Source organism: Notolabrus celidotus, chromosome 9 (assembly GCF_009762535.1).
Source record: "Notolabrus celidotus isolate fNotCel1 chromosome 9, fNotCel1.pri, whole genome shotgun sequence".
NCBI classification, from domain to species: domain Eukaryota; kingdom Metazoa; phylum Chordata; class Actinopteri; order Labriformes; family Labridae; genus Notolabrus; species Notolabrus celidotus.
Genome location: NC_048280.1, coordinates 28,036,728 through 28,060,819, shown reverse-complemented (window position 1 = coordinate 28,060,819; position 24,092 = coordinate 28,036,728). Strand labels below are relative to the sequence as shown.

At 42.8% G+C, this 24,092-nt stretch overlaps 1 protein-coding gene across 1 annotated transcript in view; it reads right to left on the bottom strand.

The window, feature by feature from the left end:
- si:ch73-138n13.1 (protein piccolo) overlaps nucleotides 1-24,092 on the bottom strand; it is a 41,512-nt gene that overhangs the window by 15,453 nt on the left and 1,967 nt on the right. The window contains exons 2-6 of the mRNA XM_034691567.1: nucleotides 22,917-23,014; nucleotides 17,877-19,219; nucleotides 17,681-17,771; nucleotides 14,195-16,858; nucleotides 12,495-12,620 (exon numbers count right to left, since the gene is read on the bottom strand). Of these exons, the coding sequence (XP_034547458.1) occupies nucleotides 12,495-12,620; nucleotides 14,195-16,858; nucleotides 17,681-17,771; nucleotides 17,877-19,204 (4,209 nt within the window). The 5' untranslated portion in view covers nucleotides 19,205-19,219; nucleotides 22,917-23,014. The remainder of the gene's footprint in view (nucleotides 1-12,494; nucleotides 12,621-14,194; nucleotides 16,859-17,680; nucleotides 17,772-17,876; nucleotides 19,220-22,916; nucleotides 23,015-24,092) is intronic.

The following is a 24,092-nucleotide window of genomic DNA, read 5'->3' as shown; positions in this document are numbered from 1 at the left end:
ATCAGTTTCAAGTCATCACTGTCAGGGCTCCAGGCTGTCGGCCTGACGTGAATTGTGAAGCTTTCTTATGTCTATTTCGATACACACAAGATATCCTTGCTATGAGATGCTTGGCGCACGGATCCAAGTGGGCACAGAAAGGTTACATAAGGGCAGAACTTGCTATTAGTAATGCAGGGCAGTTCTCTGTGTGACAGTCTGCTGCACTATGTTCCAACAGGTTTCTCAGCCATGTTTCTCTGGCTCCACGCACATGAAGTACAAACAACTACTCAGGTACAGAAGTGACGAGCTGTAATAACCCAATCACATCCTCAACATGCCACTTACGTCCGAAACAACATTCAATTATCGATTACCCTCCTAAAGATTTACGGAGCTTACAGAATAATAAGTATGAAAACTCTGTGACACTTGGGTTAATTCTCCAGGTGTGATCTCAGTCTCAATTACAGCCGACCGGACAAATCCCCAAGAGCCGATGATGATACGTTTCCTCCAAAACAAGGCCCGGGTTAAAAGTTAAACAATCCATCCATCAAAGAAGGCTTCATTCCTGCAGTGCCTGATCCTCGGCTACCTTCTGGCAAAATCTGCGGGGTGAAATGCTGCAGGACAGCTGCTGGCAAAAAGAAAGCTTTTGTAATCATTCGTATTCCATAAGGAAAACCAGAGTGCAACCAATGCTGAGCCAAACAGAGCAAGTAAGGAGAAAGTCCTGAAGTGGGGAAGGTAAAAATCCAGAGGAGAAAAGAGGAACAGGAGAGGAAATGTTTCTCCCCTCGCCTTTTTCTGCAGGTACGGGCAGGTAGGAGAAAATGCGTCAGCAGCGCTGCTCTCTGCACTCAGCGCTGTAGGACTCTCCGTCAAGGAGAAACTGGGTGGAGAGAGGGAGTGTGGAGCGGAGTCAGAGAGTGAGAGACGGAGAATGGGAGGTCCCTGATTCAGAGCAGGAGGGAGAGGGAGGGGAGGGGAGGGTGATATATGTTCTGCGGTGCTCTGTCGCTCCAGTCTGATTCAGTTGCAGGCAGGCCGGTTAAATGACACAGGCAGGACGGAGAGGAAGAAAAACAAATGAAGAGGGGAGGAGGAGATAGACAAAGTAGCACACTTTGCTATTACACAGCTCATTCACAATGAGATGGATGAAACTAGAGAGAAAGTGGAGATGACAAAATGTGAAATCTATCAGACAGGAATGAGATCCAGCAAATGATCACTTTAGACTAAAAATAGATGAATTAGACATGCATGAGAGGAGACAGGTGTGGCTCAGAGATAGAGGTGAGCTCACACAACCATCAACCAGTTTGTCAGCACAATGCACCCAAAGCAAGAATCACAACAGCGGAGTGGATGTTTGTTTAAATCTGGCTCAGAGTCACACTCATGCAAACAACACAGCAGACTAAAAGCACTGCCTGATGTATGCGACCAAGTTAAGCAGGTCTCTGTCAGACCCAGAAAAAGCCACAGCAGAGTTCAGAGACTTAATCTGAAAATAAACTGGGACAGAGGGGCTCATAAAAGGCTGGATCCCTGTCCACATATGCCCCCTACAGGTAATCTGATTAACTTTTCTTTGAAGTGCTGCACAGAAAGGAGAGTCTGCTGTGCAGGTCTCAGTTTTCATCACAACACCAGCTGACCTCTCTCATGTACTCCTGAGCCTGAACTCACCAGCCTCTATCAGGGGTTTTCACTTTGAATGGCATTATAGTACTCACACAGAACATGTTTAGTTTACAAAAATAGGAATACTCTTAAGTCTTGAAAGGGACACACGATATTCAACTTTTTCACCCATATTCAGTCTTATCAATATGATTATTAAAATGAATAAAGAACAAATGGACAATTTCTTGAAAACGAAAACAATTCATAATTTTGATTATAAATGTATCCTTTTAATATTCTTTTCAAGCAAAAACTGCTTTTAATTTTTTTTTAACTGTTTATTGGAAAACAAAAACTACATAATTTGGATAATTTGCACTATTTTCCATTAATTTACAGACCACAACACAAATATCTTTGATGGGAATAGGAGCTTTAACAATTAATCCATTAATCAACTTGGAAATTTAAAAGCAATCCAAACTATGTTAGTGATCGACTTATTATTTAATATACTATAAAAATAAAATTGTCAATCATTTACTGGTTTAAGCAAATTATATTTGAGGAATTTGAATTAATTTAAAAAAAATCTGCAATTATTTTTCTGTTATTTGCATTTTTTGTTTTCATACATTTTACAGTAATTAAAAAGTATTTGTATTTGTAGTATTCAAGATTTTTAAAGATGTTACTTTGAGCATTAGGAAAATGTGATAAGTATTTTTTGTACCTTTCATTTTGACATTTAATATGTTAAAGAATTCATCATGAAAATATTCATTACATTATTTAATATTAACTATAAGTTTAAGATGCAGCCCTTATCATGTTAGTAGTTAGTTGTAGTCTTATTCAAAGGGCATTGCTCTTTAACCAACTCAACGTCACATCCTCTTCAGGTGTATAATGTTCTCATTTCACTCACACTGAAAGCTTACATCTGTCAAAGAGTTTCCTCTGATGAACGAGTTACGTCTTCTAGTTTTTATTTATAAAGAATAAAAAAGGATAAAAAGAGACAAACAGAAAGATAAATAACAATAGAGTTATCCACCAGATGTAGCTTATTACTGCTCCCTGTTTCCTTGATATTCCTCTCACTAATACTCAACATCATCTGCCGGGAAGTGACTCATGACCGCCCATCTCTTCCCCTCCCCTGCTGACATCATCACTCTGAGCGCAGGCACAGCTAGAAACCCGACCAGCATCCACACAAACACAATAACAGAGTGAAGAAGCCCATGCTGTATACTGAGACTACTAACATACAGGTTTTTAGAAGAGGATCTAAAATCTTACAGAAACACGTTGATAAAAACAGAACTGTGACTTACCCAAATGCCATAATGCGTGAGGCAGCATGACCAAAAGTAGAGCACAGCTCTCAGCACGCTGCCCATCTCTGCTCTGCCCTTCTCTCCAGCCTCAGACTCTCACAACCCAGCTATGATCTCATCTGCGTGAGTCTCAAGACACTTCCAGCATCAAACGTAAGGAGATGAATGCTTAACGATATCGGCTTCTCTCATGAATATTGGCATCACACATGATTTCTAATCCCTGCAAAGGACGAAGTTACTGAATTACTGTATCAGGGTTCCCACTCTTTTCCAGAGATCATTTTCCAGGACATTTTCATTGATGATCAAGCTGGTATGACCGTCTAAATTTAGTTCCTAATTTAGTTCCTAAATAGTCTAATATGTTCCTCTCAGTGGGAGTCTACATTGAAAGAAATGTAGTCTATGGCTATCAATGAAATCATCTCTTACAGGTGAGAAAATTGTCCATGGCCCCCTCATAATCGTAACACAGATTAAGCACAGTAGTGATGTGTCATGATCAAAAGCTGCGGCTCTGAGAGTCGATGCTTTATAGTGAATCAGAAGAGCCGGCTCGCATCAAGAGAGAGAGACGGCTCCCAGTTTTTTCCTTTCCCTCCGTAGCTCTCTCAGTGCTCAGCCCCAGCTCTGCTCACAGCAGATCTTTGTTTTGATTGGTTAGCATGGCGGCCATGTGGCCAATCATATGTGAGGATATAGGATACAGGTGATGGAGGGGAGGCTGTGTATCCTGGCTTCATCTGTTCCTTCAGAGAGAGTCTTCTTAAAGACCAGGCAAATACTCACTGAGTGGAGAAATCAGATCAGCCCATCCAAGCTGAGGCATCTGATTTTTCTCAATGCCAACCTGAGGACATTAATAATGTTTGCTTGAGTTTGGTTCTGGTTCTGTTTGCTTGAGTTTGGTTCTGGTTCTGTTTGCTTGAGTTTGGTTCTGGTTCTGATTGCTTGAGTTTGGTTCTGGTTCGGTTTACCTGAGTTGGTTCTGGTTCTGTTTGCTTGAGTTTGGTTCTGGTTCGGTTTACCTGAGTTGGTTCTGGTTCTGTTTGCTTGAGTTCGGTTCTGGTTCGGTTCTGGTTCGGTTCTGGTAATGTTCTGGTTCGGTTCTGTTCTGGTTCGATTCTGGTTCACGTCTGGTTCGGTTCTGGTACGGTTCTGGTTCGGTTCTGATTCGGTTCTGGCTCGGTTCGGTTCTGCTTCATTTCTGGTTCGGTTCGGTTCCGATTCGGTTCGGTTCTGGTTCGGTTCTGGTTCAAGTCTGGTTCGGTTCTGGTATGGTTCTGGTACGGTTCTGGTTCGGTTCTGATTCGGTTCTGATTCGGTTCGGTTCCGGTTCGGTTCTGGTTCAGTTCTGGTCCGGTTCTGGTTCGGTTCTGGTTCGGGTCTGGTTCGGTTCTTGTTCAACTCTGGTTCGTTTCTGGTAAGGTTCTGTTCGGTTCTGGTTCTGTTCGGTTCTGGTTCAGTTCGGTTCTGGTTCAGTTCGGTTCTGGTTCAGTTCGGTTCTGGTTCAGTTCTGGTATGTTTCTGGTTCGGTTCTGGTTCAGTTCTGGTTCGGTTCTGGTTCAGTTCTGGTTCGGGTCTGGGTCGGTTCTGGTTCACTTCTATTAGGGTTCTAGTTTGGTTCTGGTTTGGTTCTGGTTTGGTTCAGGTTTGGTTCTGGTTGAGTTTGATTCTGGTTTGGTTTGATTCTGGTTCTGTTTGCATGAGTTTGGTTCTAGTTCTCTATGCTTAACTTTAGATCTGGTTCTAAACCTAATCCTAATTCTAACCCTAACCCTAATCCCAACCCTAACCCTAACCCTAACCCTAACCCTAACCCTAATCCCAAGCCTCACCCTAACCCTAATGCTAACCCTAACCCTAACCCTAACCCTAACCCTAATCCCAACCCTAACCCTAATCCTAACCCTAACCCTAATCCCAACCCTAACCCTAACCCTAATCCTAACCCCAAACCTAACCCTAACCCCAACCCTAACCCTAACCCTAATCCTAACCCTAACCCTAATCCTAACCCTAATCCCAACCCTAATCCCAACCCTAACCCTAACCCTAACCCTAATCCTAACCCTAATCCCAACCCTAACCCTAATCCTAACCCTAACCCTAATCCTAACCCTAAACCTAACCCTAATCCCAACCCTAACCCTAACCCTAAACCTAACCCTAACCCTAACCCTAATCCTAACCCTAATCCTAACCCTAATCCTAACCCTAATCATAACCCTAACCCAAATCCTAACCCTAATCCTAACCCGTAACACTAATCATAACCCTAACCCTAATCAATACCCTAACCCTAATCATAACCCTAATCCTGACCCTAACCCTAATCCTAAACCTAACCCTAACCCTAATCCTAACCCTAATCCTAACCCTAACCCTAACCCTAATCCTAACCCTAACCCTAATCCTAACCCTAACCACAATCCTAATCATACCCCAAATCCTAACCCTAACCCTAATCCTAAACCTAACCCTAACCCTAATCCTAACCCTAATCCTAACCCTAACCCTAATCCTAACCCTAACCCTAATCCTAACCCTAACCCTAATCCTAACCCTAACCCTAACCCTAATCATAACCGTAATCCTAACTCTAACCCTAACCCTAACCCTAACCCTAATCCTAACCCTAACCCTAACCCTAACCCTAACCCTAATACTAACCCTAACCCTAACCCTAATCATAACCGTAATCATAACCGTAATCCTAACCCTAATCCTAACCCTAACCCTAATCCTAACCCTAACCCTAACCACAATCCTAACCCTAACCCTAACCCTAATCCTAACCCTAACCCTAACCCTAATCTTAACCCTAACCCTAATCTTAACCCTAATCCTAATCCTAACCCTAACCCTAACCCTAACCCTAACCACAATCCTAATCCTAACCCTAACCCTAATCTTAACCCTAATCCTAACCCTAACCCTAACCCTAACCCTAACCACAATCCTAACCCTAACCCTAATCATAACCCTAACCCTAATCATAACCCAAACCCTAACCCTAATCCTTACCCTAACCCTAATCCTAACCCTAAACCTAATCCTAACCCTAACCCTAATCCTAACCCTAATCCTAACCCTAACCCTAATCCTAACCCTAATCATAACCCTAACCCTAATCACAATCCTAACCCTAACCCTAATCCTAACCCTAATCATAACCCTAACCCAAATCCTAACCCTAATCCTAACCCGTAACACTAATCATAACCCTAACCCTAATCAAAACCCTAACCCTAACCCTAATCATAACCCTAATCCTAACCCTAACCCTAATCCTAAACCTAACCCTAACCCTAATCCTAACCCTAATCCTAACCCTAACCCTAATCCTAACCCTAACCCTAATCCTAACCCTAACCACAATCCTAATCATACCCCAAATCCTAACCCTAACCCTAATCCTAAACCTAACCCTAACCCTAATCCTAACCCTAATCCTAACCCTAACCCTAACCCTAATCCTAACCCTAACCCTAATCCTAACCCTTACCCTAACCCTAACCCTAATCCTAACCCTAACCCTAACCCTAATCATAACCGTAATCCTAACTCTAACCCTAACCCTAATCCTAACCCTTACCCTAATCCTAACCCTAACCACAATCCTAACCCTAACCCTAATCCTAACCCTAACCCTAACCCTAACCCTAATCCTAACCCTAACCCTAATCCTAACCCTAACCCTAATCTTAACCCTAATCCTAACCCTAAACCTAACCCTAACCCTAACCACAATCCTAACCCTAACCCTAATCCTAACCCTAATCATAACCCTAACCCTAATCACAATCCTAACCCTAACCCTAATCCTAACCCTAATCATAACCCTAACCCAAATCCTAACCCTAATCCTAACCCGTAACACTAATCATAACCCTAACCCTAATCAAAACCCTAACCCTAACCCTAATCATAACCCTAATCCTAACCCTAACCCTAATCCTAAACCTAACCCTAATCCTAACCCTAATCCTAACCCTAACCCTAACCCTAATCCTAACCCTAACCCTAATCCTAACCCTAACCACAATCCTAATCATACCCCAAATCCTAACCCTAACCCTAATCCTAAACCTAATCCTAACCCTAATCCTAACCCTAACCCTAACCCTAATCCTAACCCTAACCCTAATCCTAACCCTTACCCTAACCCTAACCCTAACCCTAACCCTAACCCTAACCCTAATCATAACCCTAATCCTAACCCTAACCCTAATCCTAAACCTAACCCTAACCCTAATCCTAACCCTAATCCTAACCCTAACCCTAATCCTAACCCTAACCCTAATCCTAACCCTAACCACAATCCTAATCATACCCCAAATCCTAACCCTAACCCTAATCCTAAACCTAACCCTAACCCTAATCCTAACCCTAATCCTAACCCTAACCCTAACCCTAATCCTAACCCTAACCCTAATCCTAACCCTTACCCTAACCCTAACCCTAATCCTAACCCTAACCCTAATCATAACCGTAATCCTAACTCTAACCCTAACCCTAATCCTAACCCTTACCCTAATCCTAACCCTAACCCTAACCACAATCCTAACCCTAACCCTAATCCTAACCCTAACCCTAACCCTAACCCTAATCCTAACCCTAATCCTAACCCTAACCCTAATCTTAACCCTAATCCTAACCCTAACCCTAACCCTAACCACAATCCTAACCCTAACCCTAATCCTAACCCTAATCATAACCCTAACCCTAATCACAATCCTAACCCTAACCCTAATCCTAACCCTAATCATAACCCTAACCCAAATCCTAACCCTAATCCTAACCCGTAACACTAATCATAACCCTAACCCTAATCAAAACCCTAACCCTAACCCTAATCATAACCCTAATCCTAACCCTAACCCTAATCCTAAACCTAACCCTAACCCTAATCCTAACCCTAACCACAATCCTAATCATACCCCAAATCCTAACCCTAACCCTAATCCTAAACCTAACCCTAACCCTAATCCTAACCCTAATCCTAACCCTAACCCTAACCCTAATCCTAACCCTAACCCTAATCCTAACCCTTACCCTAACCCTAACCCTAATCCTAACCCTAACCCTAACCCTTACCCTAATCCTAACCCTAACCCTAACCACAATCCTAACCCTAACCCTAATCCTAACCCTAACCCTAACCCTAACCCTAATCCTAACCCTAACCCTAATCCTAACCCTAACCCTAATCTTAACCCTAATCCTAACCCTAACCCTAACCCTAACCCTAACCACAATCCTAACCCTAACCCTAATCATAACCCTAGGATCAGGGTGAGAATGATTTTGTAACAGAAGAAATGCACACAATTGGGCATTATAAGGCTTCTCATAAAACACCGTACGTAAAGGGTTTTCAACACAAACTATTATTTTTTGCAAAATTAAGGTAAAAAATATACGGCTACAAAAGATCCTAAATTAAGAGCCGTTTGAGAGTCGAAAGAGCCGGCTCTCTGAAAAGAGCCCAACTTCCCATCACTAAAGCACATGCTTACTACCATTTGCACTCTTAGTTGCCCTTGGAACTATTTGTATTGTAAAACGTATCAATGTAAATACTTCAGACCTGTACCATAGTGATAAACAGATAACACTTCAATTTGAATCAAGTAAATCCCACTTGTATACTTTAAAACAGAGGGTCTTTTCATTCCTTGTGGACTCAACATGACAGCATTTATACTTTTCAAGTAATTGATCTTAAACGCTTTCAGAAAATTAACAGTAACAAGACTCACATATCCCTTCGAGCCACCAAATGGTATCATAACAATGGTGTATGCTGTTTTATAATGACACAGCACAATTTTATAATTTATTAGAAATGTATTCAAATTATTTCACGGACCCCCACGCTATGGTTCGCAGACCCCCAGGGGTCCCATGACCCCACTTTGAGAACAACTGAGCTAGAGTACGGTAATTGAGCCAAATGTACCATAAAACATAAACAATATACCCCCGTTTTCTGTGAATACATGATTATGAAGTGAAGGAGAAAAGATGTGAAAAAAGTTGTGCAGTGTCGCTGTCTTTTCCAGCACTGGGTTCACTCAACTTTCAATGAACGGGGATGTGTTTTGTTAATAGGGTCAGGTCAAACGCAGACATGTTGGAATAATTTTCCAGGACTATATGTGATTTTCCAGGACATTTTACTTTTTCTCCCATTTTCCAGGTGTTTTCCAGTACTGGAAAACTGGTCAACTGATTTCCAAGTTTTCCAGGACGTGTGGGAACCCTGCTCTATTTCTGATTCTAAGTAAATCAGATTTAGATGTTTTCTGGGATTAGAGTAAACAATTGATTACATATTCAAATCTAAAATAGCCATGAAACTTTAAGTGTTATTATTTGTGGAGGATTTATTTAGCTCTATTGGACTCATATCAGTGTTTTTGCCAAGCGGCAACCTCCGGTCTCAAACGATGAAGCCCATGCAGAAGTGTTATAAACTGCAATTCATCGAGAATCCGCTTGAGGCCGGCTGCAGAAACACCAGAAACCACATAGACATGAATGGGAAAAAGACGATCTTTGCAGCTTGAATAGATATGTTTACAGCCTGGTTCAAAAAACGGCTTGGCCCTACGAAGCTAATCTCTCTAATGGTACACACTGTACAGGGGGTGAATTTTTTTCTAATGTGACGATTCAGAAGGTATTGAGATTGTGAGTTTTTGCCCAAATAAGGACATGACTGACGTGACTCCCAGTCGGGAACACATAGCCATTGGCAAGGAGGCTCACACTACGTCACACTCTGCCTGGTTGAGTTCCGCATTTCCAATATGGCTGCCGCCGTCAATTGGCTTCAAAACAGCTCTCAGGAACAGATGGGTGACATCACGGATACTATGTCCATTATTTATACAGTCTATGGTTTTTGCCCACCTCACAGTACAAATCTACTTATATAGATAGAGTGTCTGCTAACACTGATAAGTACTACAGCAGAGTGGATACTGGGAGAACAAATACATGAAATAGATACATCCACTGAAAATCTATCCTGCAATCCAAGATTTATTTTAAATCAACGTACTACGGGGAAATTCTTTTCATATTCAAAGATTTTAAACCATGAAGATGAGGTGGTTACACAGTTTAATAAAAGCATAACATTGCTAACTATTGGACAAAGTGAAACATCTTATGTCTCTGTTTTTTTGTCCTGTACATGAGCCAGTCTTTTTTTAATCTTGTCTGTAAACAGTCATAGTGACACTCTTTGAAAACCTTGAAATGGAAAATTAAAAGTTTCTACAGCATGCTGTTTATCACTTCATCTGACGTTGACACATCATAGGCTGTAATTGCACTTTTTAAAATCAGCTGGATGAGTTGTATATTGCTCTCTGTGATCCCTGTGGATGAAGTAGCTCTGCCATCTTTGATGATTCTGTCCTGTACATATGTAAGTAGTATTTTCATTTTCTTTATGATCTTTTTTTTTTTTTTTACCTTTTCCATGCCTTGAATGAGGTGATAGGATAGTGGATAGAGTAGGAAACTGAGGAGAGAGAGTTGGGGATGACGTGCTAATGAGTCAGAGAGTCAGATTTGACCCAGACCAAACACTTTGAGGACTATAACCTCTGCACCATGTGGCATCCTGTGGTCTCAAAATATGAAGCCCACGAAGAAGTGTTATACTACAGTTCATGGAGTGTCGGCTTGAGACTGGCTGCAGAAACACTGGAAACCACATACACACCAATTCAAAAAAGATGATCTGTGCAGCAATAATAGACATGTTTACAGCCTAGTTCAAAGAACGGCTTCAGTCTGAATAGCTCATTTCTGTCTCGGCACACACTGTACGGGGGTAAATTATTTTATAACGCGACAGTTCAGAAGATATTAAGATTAGAAGTTTTACCCATTTAAGGACATGACTGACTTGACTGACAGGCGGGAACACTGTAGCTGTTGGCTAGGAGCCTCAAAGCCCACCTCTTTACCTCACACTAGCTCGACAGCAGTTAGGTTGAGTTCAGCGTTTCCAATATGGCTCCTGCTGACGATTGGCTTCAAACCAGCGCTTCAGAAACAGAGGGTGACGTCATGGATACTACGTTCATTAATTATACAGTCTGTGGTCTGTACATGGGTCACACGATCAAACATCGAAACTAAACCAACGTCTGGTGTAAGTAGTATTCTCTGACTAAAAATTCCATCCTGTGTTCTTTCAAGAGTCAAAGATATCAGAGGATCTTTCCACTGAAAATGTTAAACACTCATGGTCTGTGTGCTGTAAACTGCCCCACCTCACACTGACCCTGTGGCAGCAGTAACAGGCAAACTAATTGACAGGTAAAGTGAGTCCTGCCACAGATGGTCTCTCTGCTTTCATACATCAACTACAGAATTAGTAATAATTTAATAACCAATGAAACAACTCACAGGAGCTTACAAGTACAATGTTTCTACTATGTGACCAAGTCTCTTAAAAAGTTGATCTTTTACAGAGTGACATGTTTTCTTTGTTGTATAAACACATTAGTTGTGGTACTTGGTTTAACTTTTGTAATTAGCAGCACTTCTGCTCAATTTCAAAGCAGCACAGCAGCATCATAAACAGACTTTAAATAAATTGTACTCAATTACTCACAGTTTTGACGACAACAACCAGGAAGCACTCAGACACCAGGAAGTGTGACACTCACACTGAAACACAGCCACTAGGTGGTGGTAGTGATCTTAAAGCATTGGTTACTTAATCTGGGCTCTAACACAGCAAGAGCTTTGCAATTATGAAACACAGCATACTGAGCTTTTGTGCTCATAGTGTGGACCGTCAACCTGGGCCTACAGTTACAGTCTCAGTGACAAAAAGCCAACTGAACTTAACTCTGCACGTCCGATGAACACCACACAGACCGAGATGCAAATGTTAAAGTCATGTGTGTTTGAGTTTTGTGTGCCGTTGTAAATGAGGAGAAAATGTAGTCTACAGATTTGGAATTAGGAAGCAAACACAAAACTGCACCTGAAGGCTTTCCCTCGGCCGTGCTATGAGGCTTCAGATAAAAGAGGAGTGAAAACACACACTCATTAACCAATTGACTAATCCAATCCTGAATAACAGGCCTGAGAAGGTTGTTTGGTGGCCACTTATTTAGATCGTGACGTGGGATGGGTGGAGGTGAGTCTAGAAAGCCGTGCCATCAACATTAGTCACTGACTCTTTACAACCTCAGCACAGCAGCACTAAGCTGTCAACGCTCAGTCAACTAACTGCATTCCACCTGTAACGACTGTCTCTCCAACACATGAGACACCAATAATAACAGTGACACCGTGCACACAGGTTTACCTCCCTGCCTCCATAAAGCTGTGAGAAACAGTTCAGATGAAAACAATGAGTGCATTAAAACACTCACAGCCAAATATCAAACTGGGGCAAATATTCAGGCAGCAGTTTTAAATCTCATTGAGTTAAATCTTTCCTTGAACCCAGTGCTAGTGTAGTAGAGTTCAAGCGGTGGCCTCACTCACCAAGCTGTGGTGGTCCTGCTCTCTGTGGGCGCTGCGACTCCTCATCCTGGACAGGCTTCCCTCCACAGCACTGCTGGAAGGGGCCGATCGCCGGGACACACTGCGAGACCGCATCCTGTTCAGCTCCTGTGACAAACAAAGAAACATAATGAACTCCTCATCTGCACCATGCACCTTATTTCTCCCCTGATAGCTGTCCACTTCCACACTGGATTCTGCTGCAGTGTCAAAACAACTTGAGCAAAGTCACACTCTTACTTATACAATACAGTTCCTCAATGAAGTTAGAGTATGGACTAACAGTCAAGAGCATAGATCGATTAGCTTTTGATAAATATAAATGAATGCATAATTCATGCACAACTGAAATGTTTCATACACGGAGAGCAGGAAGAAACTATTAGTCCAGTGAAAAGAAAGAATAACCGTATTTAACAACCCTGATTACCTTTGATCTGTTTTACAGTCACATACTCCCACACCCATATTAAGAAGACCTTCTTGTGCCAGTCACCTTCAGAAAATTACACTCTGTAATCATAATTAAATGAGTCTGCCCCAGTTGCCGGTTAACTTGTCCTACTTTCTGCTACTTTGTCTGGTCACTGTGTCTCTCCGTCTTTCATCTGGGATGGGCAATGATTTTTAAATATTCAAATATCTGTTCACTTTGTAAAAATCAAAGAGTTACTTTGAATATTTTCTCATTTTAAAAGTACGATTTTGCATCGTTTTTACCGGTGCCTGGTTGTAATATGGTATTCCCGCCAGATGGTGGCTATAGAGCAGCCCTATTCAATTAGCGGCCCGCGGGCCACATGCGGACCGAAAGCCACCCTTGGGTGGCCCGAAAGCAACTGTAATGTAAAATTTAAAGAAGCAGTATTTCAGCATAGATTTAGTCTATGTACTGCTCTTTTATTGTGTTTATGCCCTTTTGGATGTGGCAATACGTTAATAAACATCCAGTGTGTCTTATCTTTTTGTTTTTCTTTAAATGGTTAACTTTGCTCACTGTCTGCTAAAAATGTCCGGCCCAGCTCATGTCCTTAGTCTGAAAATCCGTCCCGACCAAATATTTTATTGAATAGCCCTGCTATAGAGGGTCTTTAAGTTGTCTGCTAATCGCGTTAGCACAAAGAAGACAAATAACGTTGCATTAAATAGAAAAAGAAGAAGAAAACATTAGCAAATGTCTCAGCGATTTTCTCCGTTTCTGAATCTCACACGACTACACATGTACTTCCAGAGACTGAGGAGAGAGAGTTGGGGATCACTTTTTTCAGGTGTATTCCCATGAAAACATAACATCTCATATTTGGGGATATACTGTATTTTACAGCGAAAATATATTTGCAGAAAAAACGTGGTGTTTTGTAACTACGTCTAAATGATTCTGCTTTCTGTCGCTTTGTCTTTGTTGTGGATTTCTTTGATCTTTTACAATGAGACTGTTTTGCAGTGTGCTGTGTATCCTAACATAACCTGTATTGTTGAAGCACTGTAATGTGGTGGGTATGGTGATGGTATTGAGGCATGATTTATTCTCTTCATCTTATTATTGTCAGCTTGAGAGCTGATCATTACTGTCAGTATTTGATTTTAACACACTGATGCCAGGTTAAGAAATGGAATCACTCTCCACATGAAATTATTCATTTGCACCTCTGGCAGTGTTTGACGGATTATCTCTGACTCACCTGAGCTCCATGTGATCTCCTGTGACTCCGAACATCTGCCCTGCTGTCTGGAGGCAGTGGCAGCCATATCTTCTCTGCAGTAGTGCTGCTGGAGACCCCACCTGCAGGGCCTTCTGTTTTGGCCTCTCCTCCAGCAAGAGGCGACAAGAGAACCGGCTCATCCTGCCAGTGCCTCTGTGGAGTCTGGGTCCGCTCTCCCTGGAGCCTGAGGAGGAGCTGATCTGGGTTCATTTTGCTGGCTGTTTTTCTGGGATCGGCTACAGGTTTGTCCACAGACATCTCAACAGGCCGCAGCTCCCACGGATCCTGAGGAGTTGTTGTCCATACCGCGCTTGAGAAACCAGCTGTAGTCTGTACTGGCACCTTCCAGGTAATATCTCTCTCAGGAGAAGGCTGCAATGGAACTCCAAACCCAGAATCTCCACCCTGGATACCAGATACAGGAAACAAGTCTTTGCTGGGGTAGAGCTGGGCTTGAGATGTGAAGGAGTCTATGTCAAGAATGGCAGGCTTGTATGACTCCTCTGCTCTCGGAGATGGCTCTTTCCATCTTGTTGCAGGATCGCTATGCTGAGAGGACGCCTTGGAATAGGGGTCATTTCGGAGCACAGAGTCCAGATCCACCACTCCGGGTCTGAGTGCTGCTGCCTCCAACTTTGCCCTCTCCTGTTCCTCCTTCTTCTGCTTCTCCTTAAGTCTTTGTCTTTCTCCTTCTTGCTGTTTGGCGATCAGTCTCATTTTCTCTGCCTCCTCTCTTTCTATCTTCTCCCGCAGTCTACGTCTCTCCAGCTCCAGAATCTGCTGTTTCTCCCTATCTGCTTGCTTCTGCTTTTCAAACTCCAGGAACTGTCTCCTCTCCATCTCTTTGATTCTCTCCATTTCCTCCTTCTTCCGCCTTTCCTTTTCTAGTTCTCGTCTCTGCCTCTGGTTTTCTAATTCCTGTCTCTCAATATCTAGCTTTCTCTGTCTCTCTCTGTCTATCTCTCTTTGTCTCTGTCTCTCCTGCTTTTCCCTCTCAAGCTCTCTCTCCATCTCCCGTTGTTTTTCCCTTTCTTTGTCAATCTCTCTCAATCTTAACATTTCCTGTTCTAGTGCCATCTGCTTAATTTTCTCGGCCTCCTCTCTCTCCATCTTCTCTCTAAGTCTCTGCTTCTCCATCTCAATGATCTGCTGCCTCTCAATGTCTCTCTGCTTTTGTTTTTGAAACTCCAGGAGCTGCAGTCTCTCCAACTCTTTGATCCTCTCCAGCTCCTCGATCCTCTGTTTCTCTTTTTGGTTCTCCAGTAGCTGTCTTTCCCTGTCCAGCTCTCTCTGCCTTTCTTCCTCCCTTTGTCTCTGCCGATCCTGTTCACGCTGCCTCTCCTTTTCCTCCTCTCTCATCTTCTCTAACTCCATCTTTCTCTTTATTTCTCGCCGTTTCTCTTTCTCAAGTTGACGTTGCCGTTGCCGTTCTCTTTCCTGCTTCTCTCTCTCCAGTTCTTGCAGTTTCTGCTTTTCAAGCTCTATCAGTCTCTGTCTTTCCAGCGCATCCTGTTTCTCCTTCTCATAGGCTTTCTGTCTTTGCCTTTCAAAATCTCTTTGCCTCTCCCTCTCCTTCATTCGTTCAAAGTCTAAATGTGCTTCGTTCTCCAACTCAAGCTGTCTTTGCTTTTCTCTCTCAAGCTCCTTCGTTTTTGCTTTTTTTCGCTCTGCCTCCTTTATTAGTTCTCTTTTCTTCTCAACTTCCATCATTTCACCCATCGCCTGTTTGTCTGTAGACTCCTCAACTTGATCCTGAGAGATTTTCCCATAAGCTTCATCCAGTGATGGATTTCTCCTGATTGGATGAACCTTTCCTTGAGCAGTGCCCAAAGCAGACCTCACAGACGGATCATCAAAGGGCGAATTCACGTCTAAGCTTGGAGAAACTGGCTCCTGTATTTGTCCAGTCAAAGCAAAGTAAGTTGCCCGGGGTTTGGGCTGTTCGTCTGCCGGCAGCATTTTCAAACGTTTTGGTGCTGCAGCGACTTCCCCCTGTTCTGCCTCTCTCTGCCTGTCTCTGCCTGTTTCCAAAGCTGCTTGTCCTTCCTGTTGTGGCTCTTTGCTTGCATCTTGTTGTAAACTTGTGATGCTCCACTTAGGCAACGCGCCAACCCTCAGATATCTTGGCTGTTGTTCTGGCATTCCTGACAAAGCTGGTTCAGTGTTCCTCTCTTCTGTTGGCCTGCTCCCTTCTGAGCGTCTGGAGCGTAGTGTCATGGCCTTATCCTCCCTCTGGGCTGATGGGATGCTCTCGCTCACTGCCCTGCTTTCATCCACTGCCTGCACAGTGTCAAAGGAATGCAACACACGCAGAGGACTTGATGGAGATACAGGCTCTTTATAGATGGCAGTGACCAGGGTTCCCTCATCACTACTTTCTCTCCTGAACAACGGGCTGCTGAGGGGATCCTTGGCCTTGCCCTCATCCAACATCATCACGCTGTGTCTCTCTACAACATTTTCAAACAGGGATGCTCTCACTTTCTGTACGTCAGCGCTTGGAGCAGAATCCCTGGAAGTGGAGTCAAATGTCTGTTCAGCCTCTGGTCCCCCATCCATAGAGGCCTTTACGAGCGGCTCTTGAGAATCTTGAAAATCCACGAATATCCTGTGCTCGCTGGGGGTGACAGCTGACTCTTCAATCTAGGAAGAGAGTGCAGAAATATACTGTGAATTGTTTGGAGTTAAAAGCAAGCTGCAACTCTTTGTTAGTGTAAAAATCAAAGACATAAAAGCTTGTACAATTCGGAGTCAAAATAACTTGAGTGCAGCACCATCAAAAGAAAGTTGACTTGACAACATAACAGGACAAAACAGGAAACACAAAGAAGTTGGAGTGATCGGCGAGGAAACGGTATCCCCTTGTTGTAGGCTGGCCTCATAACAGTGGGTGTGGTGCAGAGTTGGTAATCAAAGCCTTTCTGTGTTGACCTTTTCCCAGTGATCTCCTCTGTGTGTGTGTGTGTGTGTGTGTGTGTGTTTCATAACCCACAGCCACTGGGGAAGAGTAATGTGCTGGCTGTGTTAGGTTTTACAGGTCTGTACATGTGTGACAGCGACAATTATTTTCACTGTAATGCTCTATAACTTTAATGAAGCTACCAGAATGCACTCACTTAAAGTCTTAACATATTTCAGAATTGACCCATTTGACTAATTCTATAACAGTTAGTGTACTGACAGAAAATAATGCTTATTCTGTCAGCCTCCTTCTTGTCAAAATCTATTCCTCTGACCAGCTATTTCGTTTTGTCTTTTCTTCTGTTTGCCAAATACCTAGGTTTTATTTTGGCAAGAGATTACAAGAAACACACAATGGAGCTACTCTGTTTTGAGAATAGCATGTGAAAGCTTTTCCCAGTACTAAGCTGTGACACAGTTTCTCATTGTTATTTTCTCTGCTGGTTGAAGATAGACTGAGACTTATGAAAACTAGTTCATATGAAGCTTAGTTCCCTCTCTTACCCTCATCTGAGAATCTCTGCTGATGTCATGGCGCTCTGTCGCCTCAGAGAAGGGAACACCGCCAGGGTCTGGTGACCTCTCGGATGTAAACCTGATAGACATACATGAAATGAGACAAAAGCCATGCATGACAATGGAACAGCTAGCCAAAGACGTGGGACAAAAGCAAGCTGGAGACGTTGAGTGCAGCGCTTACCTTTTAGTCAGGTCGAGGGGCAAGGGGCGGGGCTTCAGAGAGGGTTTCAGGACAGGGCTCTGTGTTGGTGTCGAGTCCACTGTGAGCTGCTTGATCAGCTGTTTAACACCCACACCTGGTTCAGTTTCAGGGATTGGCTGCACTGGAGTCTGAACCTCAAACACTTGGTCTGTTGTGGCAGCAACAGGAGAGGCAGATGAATCAAGGAGTAGACTGATTCGTTTCTTGATGCTGACAGCACGTTTATACTCATCGGGTTCCTTGGCTGTCAGTTCTTCAGTTTTTTCTTTGCTTTGGTCTGAGACTGCTGGTGTAGCTTCAACATCAGTGCTCTGTGGTGTGGAATAGTTCTGAGTTTTTTCTGTCTCTTTAACCAGGGGTACCACCTTCTCTTCTGGAGTGTTTTCTTTAGTGTTTGCATTGGGAGTTTTACGATGTAGTGAAAGACCAATAGACTCAAATTTGGATGTCAGATCAGCTGAGAGTGGTCGTCTTCCAGTCCAGCGAGGGGCAGGAGCCGATGCCTCTGTCTTGTTTGGACTGTCAAGGAAAATGGCAGAAACAGGTCTAGTCCTAGAGCCTCTGGGGTGGGGTCTGAGTTGCACTGTTGCCTCAGGTTTAGCTTTTGTGTTTTCTTCTTCCTCCTGCCCCAACAGATCAAGAGAACCCATGGACTTGGCTCTCGCAATAGAGGGACCTCCTTTGCTCGGTCCCATCTGATCCTTCTCATCTTCATTCTTAGTGAATCCAGACCACTCTGCTGGAAGTTTCTTAAAGCTCTTGGCATAGGCTAAGCTTGATGCAGAAGGTCTCTGCCTCACTGTCGGTGCAGGAGAAATGGGTTTGCCAGGGTCTCCGGGGATAAGAGGAGGGGCTGGTTTGAATGGATGGACTACAGGCTTGGTAGTTTGTCCAGTGCTCAATCTATTAGACGTTTTAAATGTAGTAGAGGTAGGCTGGATGGGATTGGTTGACACTGGTCTTGGTCTGCCTGTGGAAGATGGTTGCTGTGGCTTTGGACTGCTTGGAGGCTCTGGTTTCTGCACAGGAAGGCGAGTGGTCTCTAGTCGGGGTTTGGGTTGAGGCTTGGGGGCAAGTATGGGTTTAATGGTGATGTTTCTCTCTACAGAAAAAGGTTTGGGGCTGAGCCTTGGCTTGGGACCTGGTACAGGCTTGTTCGGCTCTGTAGTGATGATATGGGACTGGTTGATGGAAGGGATCTCAATGAGAGTCTTGTTGCTAGAGTCAGTGAGGGGACTCAGGTGAAGTCGTCCTCCCACCCCTGTCCTCACTACTTCCCCAGCCTGAACCTCCACCTGAGCAGCCATCCTCTTCAACAGCACCTTTAAATGAGAGAAAAAACTTCTACTCAGGAAGAACAACCACAGAAACCACAGAACGGTACAAGGCCAAATCAAACACATAATTAGCCTCACAGTAACAGCACTCCCTCAGTCGTGCTGTTACTTTGGACTTTGTCTTGGGAGGGGTTTGTATTTCAGCACAATCAAAGATCGGAGTGGTAAAGATATTTACACAAGGCGATTAATCACTCCGGCAGGTGAAAGCACACGTGTTTAAAGGTGAACAAGGGCTGATACAATCAATAAGCTAATGGCCTTTGTCTAGTCAACTTATATATATGTAAATATATAACAGTAAGAAAAGCATATATGTAAGCAGCACTAATTAGGACCAAGTTCCTTTTAGATGATTTAGTCTCAGAGTCAAAAGTTGAATGAAACAGAGCATACAGTGTTGTTATTTGTAACACGTGTGGGTTTTTTTTTTTTTTTTTACCACTTTTAGTCAAACATTCTTTTAAATTAACAATGAATTCTACTTTTTGGGGCTATTTTGGACAAAGTGTACAACACTTTTCAAACTGGAATATTGTGGGGAACACAACATTAATTTCCACAATGCCCACTTGTTTTATTAATCATCAAATTAATAATTTCCTTTATATGAGCTCCTTCGCTTAAGACTAACACTAATCATAGCAGAAAAACCCAAAGGTGCATTAATCTCCATTAATCTCGTTATTTCTACCTTTCCTTTTCTGAATTATATGCAGTATGCACATGGAGAGCTGGCTGAATGAAAAATGTTGTTGCAGCAGCAGCCGTACGCTGAGTTTCCTCTGTTTTACATACACTGTATTTGTTTGGCTGCATACTTTGTATACTCTTTAAGCAGATATTTTAAGGTTGGCTGCACATAAAAGAAGCAAGTTAGACAAGATGTTATGATATGTTAGCAACACTGCAAAAACTCAAAAGTAAGCAATTGTTATCGCCAGATTCCTAGTAGAAAATGTCTCATTGGACTTAATACAAGCCACATTCAAGCACCGAGTCCAGATAATTGTCTTATTTCAACATAGTATGACACAGAAATAAGACCTGATGAGTAAAAACAAGTCTGCCATGTGGTAGGAAAAATATATCTGTTAAGTTTCTTCCATCAAGACATTCCTCATCCCACAGGCAGATTTGTTCACTCACATCACATCATCACATTTTGCTAGTAATATCATGGAAAATGATGTTTATCAGGACTTGTCAGGCAAATGTAGTTTATATTTAGTCTCACAGGATATTTTGCATTGGAAATGAGAAGAAAACATTGGCTTAGTTTTATTTTTTTGCTGTGAAAGAGTAACTTCATTTTGGGATGACACAATTCTCAATATAATATTGAACTGTTCAATACAGCATCCACGTGTTCATTTATTGCGTATAACTAGCTTCAGTGCATTGTATTCCTCTTTGAACTGGCTCTGTCTGTATGTTCCTGTCAGTCCAAGCCCAGGGATGAGGAAACTCCTCCCTCAGAGTGAATATCCAATAACTATGCGTTAAAGTTGTGGGGAAGCTGACAACATTGGTGTCAGATTTCAAACATTACCTTAACATGGCAAGTGGTGAGAGGAAGAAGCTACATGAGGAAATAAAGGAAATAAAGCCGTCTTTCACTGTCTGCGAACACTGCTTTACACGTGTCGTCTACTTAAATGGAAACACTTCCAACATGACTGCACATCAGTGGTGCCATCCCTCAGCAATATCACTGTCTGGAAGCAGGATAGCTGAACAGGTAATACACCATCATCCATAGAGCAACAGTCCTTCATTCATGCCTCCCATCATGCATAGTCCACTGGTTCAGAGAGACACAACATTACAAGGGCAGTGGGTGGTGGGTTCACTGCTTTGATATGAAGCCAATTTTGATGGTTGGAGAGTAAGTAAAGAATGGTTTGAGAATTTTTTCAAACACTTTTTTTCTTCTTCTGTAATATTCACCTTAAACCCTGTAAGGATGCAATACCAGAACAACTCGTCTCGGGCCCCAACCGCCAGAACCATAGACTGTATAAATAATGGACGTAGTATCAGTGACGTCACCCATCTGTTCCTGAGTGCTGTTTTCAAGCCAGTTGGCGGTGGCAGCCATATTGGAAATGTGGTACTCAACCAGGCATAGTGTGACCTAAAGAGGCGGGGTTTGAGCCTCCTAGCCAACAGCTATGTGCTCCCGTCCATGAGTCAAGTCAGTCATGTCTTTATTTGGGCAAAAACTCGTAATCTTAATATCTTCTGAACCGTCACGATAGAAAAAAATTCACCCCCCGTACAGTGTGTGCCGATAGAGAAATGAGCTCTTCAGATTGAAGCCGTTTTTTGAACCAGGCTGTAAAGTGTTTATTATTGCTGTAAATATCGTCTTTTTTGAATTGGTGTCTATGTGGTTTTCAGTGTTTCTGCAGCCAGTCTCAAGCGGATTCTCGATGAATTGCAGTTTATAACACTTCCGCATGGGCTTCATATTTTGAGACCGGATGTTGCCACTTGGTCAGAGCCAAACCATGTCAAAAACTGCGACCTAATAAACAAGGTACATATTGAACCCAAGTGGCAACTTCAGGCCGCGAGAATTGAAGCCTTTGCGGAAGTGTTAAAAACTGCAGTTCCCTGAGTGTCCACTTGAGGCTGGCTCCAGAAGTACCGGAGACCACATACACACCAATTTAAAAAAGCAGATCTTTAATAGGGATGGGCATTTCAAGCCAAAATACTATTCGATAATCATCGGCATCTATTTGACAATTATTAAAATAATGAAGTTATTTTTTTATTACACAGCAATTTCGGAGGTATAAGATTATAAGTTTTCCATTATGAGAGGCACAGCTGACTTGATTGACAGCGGGAACACTGTAGCTGTTGGCTAGGAGGCTCAAAGCTCGCCTCTTTACCTCACACTAGCTTGACAGTAGATAGCATATCCAGTATGGCTCCCGCTGACGATTGGCTTCAAAACAGCGCTTCTTAAACAGATGGTGACGTCACGGATACTATATCCATTACTTTTACAGTTTATGATTGAACCATAAGCTAACTACAACATATGCATATGATGTTAAATATTTTGTCATGTGATATATGTTGCAATAATAACCAATTGCAGTCTACCAGAGATAATTAAATGTGTATATTTGAGTGAACTGATTGTTGCAGTAGTGATCAGGACTGTGTACCTTTAAGGTGGATTCTGAGACAGAGGAAGGACTGGAAAACTGTACAGTGTCATTGTTTTCTTTTCATGTTGTCACACAGGCAAATCAGGCTTACACAGTGAATGGGGATTCCACTGCAAACACACACACCAGACTGCCATTTCAATTCTAGCTCCTCCCCCTGGCGAACTTTCACATTTCTCTTAAAACTGACTCTCCAATCTAAAGATGACAAAGTACCATAATAAATTTGAGATAACAAGTTTATCTGCCTTGATTCCAGTTAAACACTATCACAATAATCAGTGTTATCAGTTGTTCCCCTGTAATAAGACCAAAGATGAAGAACATTAAAGTCTAGTACTGCTGTGTTGGCCCTTTAAGAGGCTCCTTTTTCATGGCTGATAATGCTTCCCACATGTTGCTGTGCAGAGACATTACAGAACACAAAAGCAACAGTCCTTCCAGAGACATGACATGCCTGATGACATGCTGCAAATAATCCTTGCATATCTTACCTGACAAGATGTCAACCGTCTGCCGTAGAGCTCTGGCTTTTGTAGTTCCCCAGCAGCGATGTCATATCACGCAGGAGGAGGGGGGGAGTTGAAGGAGCCTAAGTAAGAAAGCACACAAGCGTTTGACTTGTCTGGATTGCTGTGGTAGACAAAATCACGGCAGAGCTACTCAGGCTGTATGAACGCTTCCTCACTGCGGTGTTTGCACGCCTCCGTCCTGAAGCAAATAGATGATTGTGTTTACTCTGACACAGACTTGGGTAAACAAAGTCACACCCAAACATACATTCTCACTAATGAATTATGTCCACGCTTAGAGGAAGGGCTGAGGAAAGTCATTAACTGATTGCTGCAGCTACTATATGTTTACTTTTTCTTCTTGATTTGCATTTGCCCTGGATGACTACTCACCAGCAGCAGTCACTCACACCAGTACATCTATGGAAGTTCAATCTGGTTACATTGAAACCATAAATGTTACTGTTTTTTTCTGCAGGAGCCATGCCCCTCTCTGTCTGTCCTTCCTCAGTGCATGTCATTTTATGAGCATTAACTGATAAGGAAGACTGATAAGCTTCATCTTCTTTTCATCAACAAGTTCACTGCATTGTAAATAAAAAAGGGAAAGAGTGAGACTTGTGCTCAGCTAACTGAGACTTTAAAGTTTGAGAACTTGAACTTTGGATGTGAACAGGAAACGCCTTCGCTAAGATGGAATGCTAAACATTCACTGTGATGGTGGGTCGAGCAGCACAGCGGGGATTAAGAAAGTGTCTGCCTTATATAGCCTTAGACGTACCAGTAGTGCCCTGCATCAGACTCATTACAGAAAGCCACAAACATCAACAATGAAACCATGATGGCATTTAAATCAAGCATGAGGAGTACATGAACACTCAATCATTCAGCAGGCGACTTTTAGACGCTGGTTTAGCAAAAGTCACATGAACATTTTTGCAGTTTTGGCAGGAACCAAACTCAGAAGGAGAGTAGGGCAGAGGGGAAACCAGCTAAGTGTTTGTTGTGCTGTGTATCAATCCTGTAACCTGGTTCAGCCAGTTATGCAAAGGAAACTTTCCTTTCATAGACAATAGACGCTTACACCTCTACTGCTCCATTAGCAGGTGAAAGAAGAAGTATATTCACTCCAATGAGCTCGCTCATACTGATCATCAC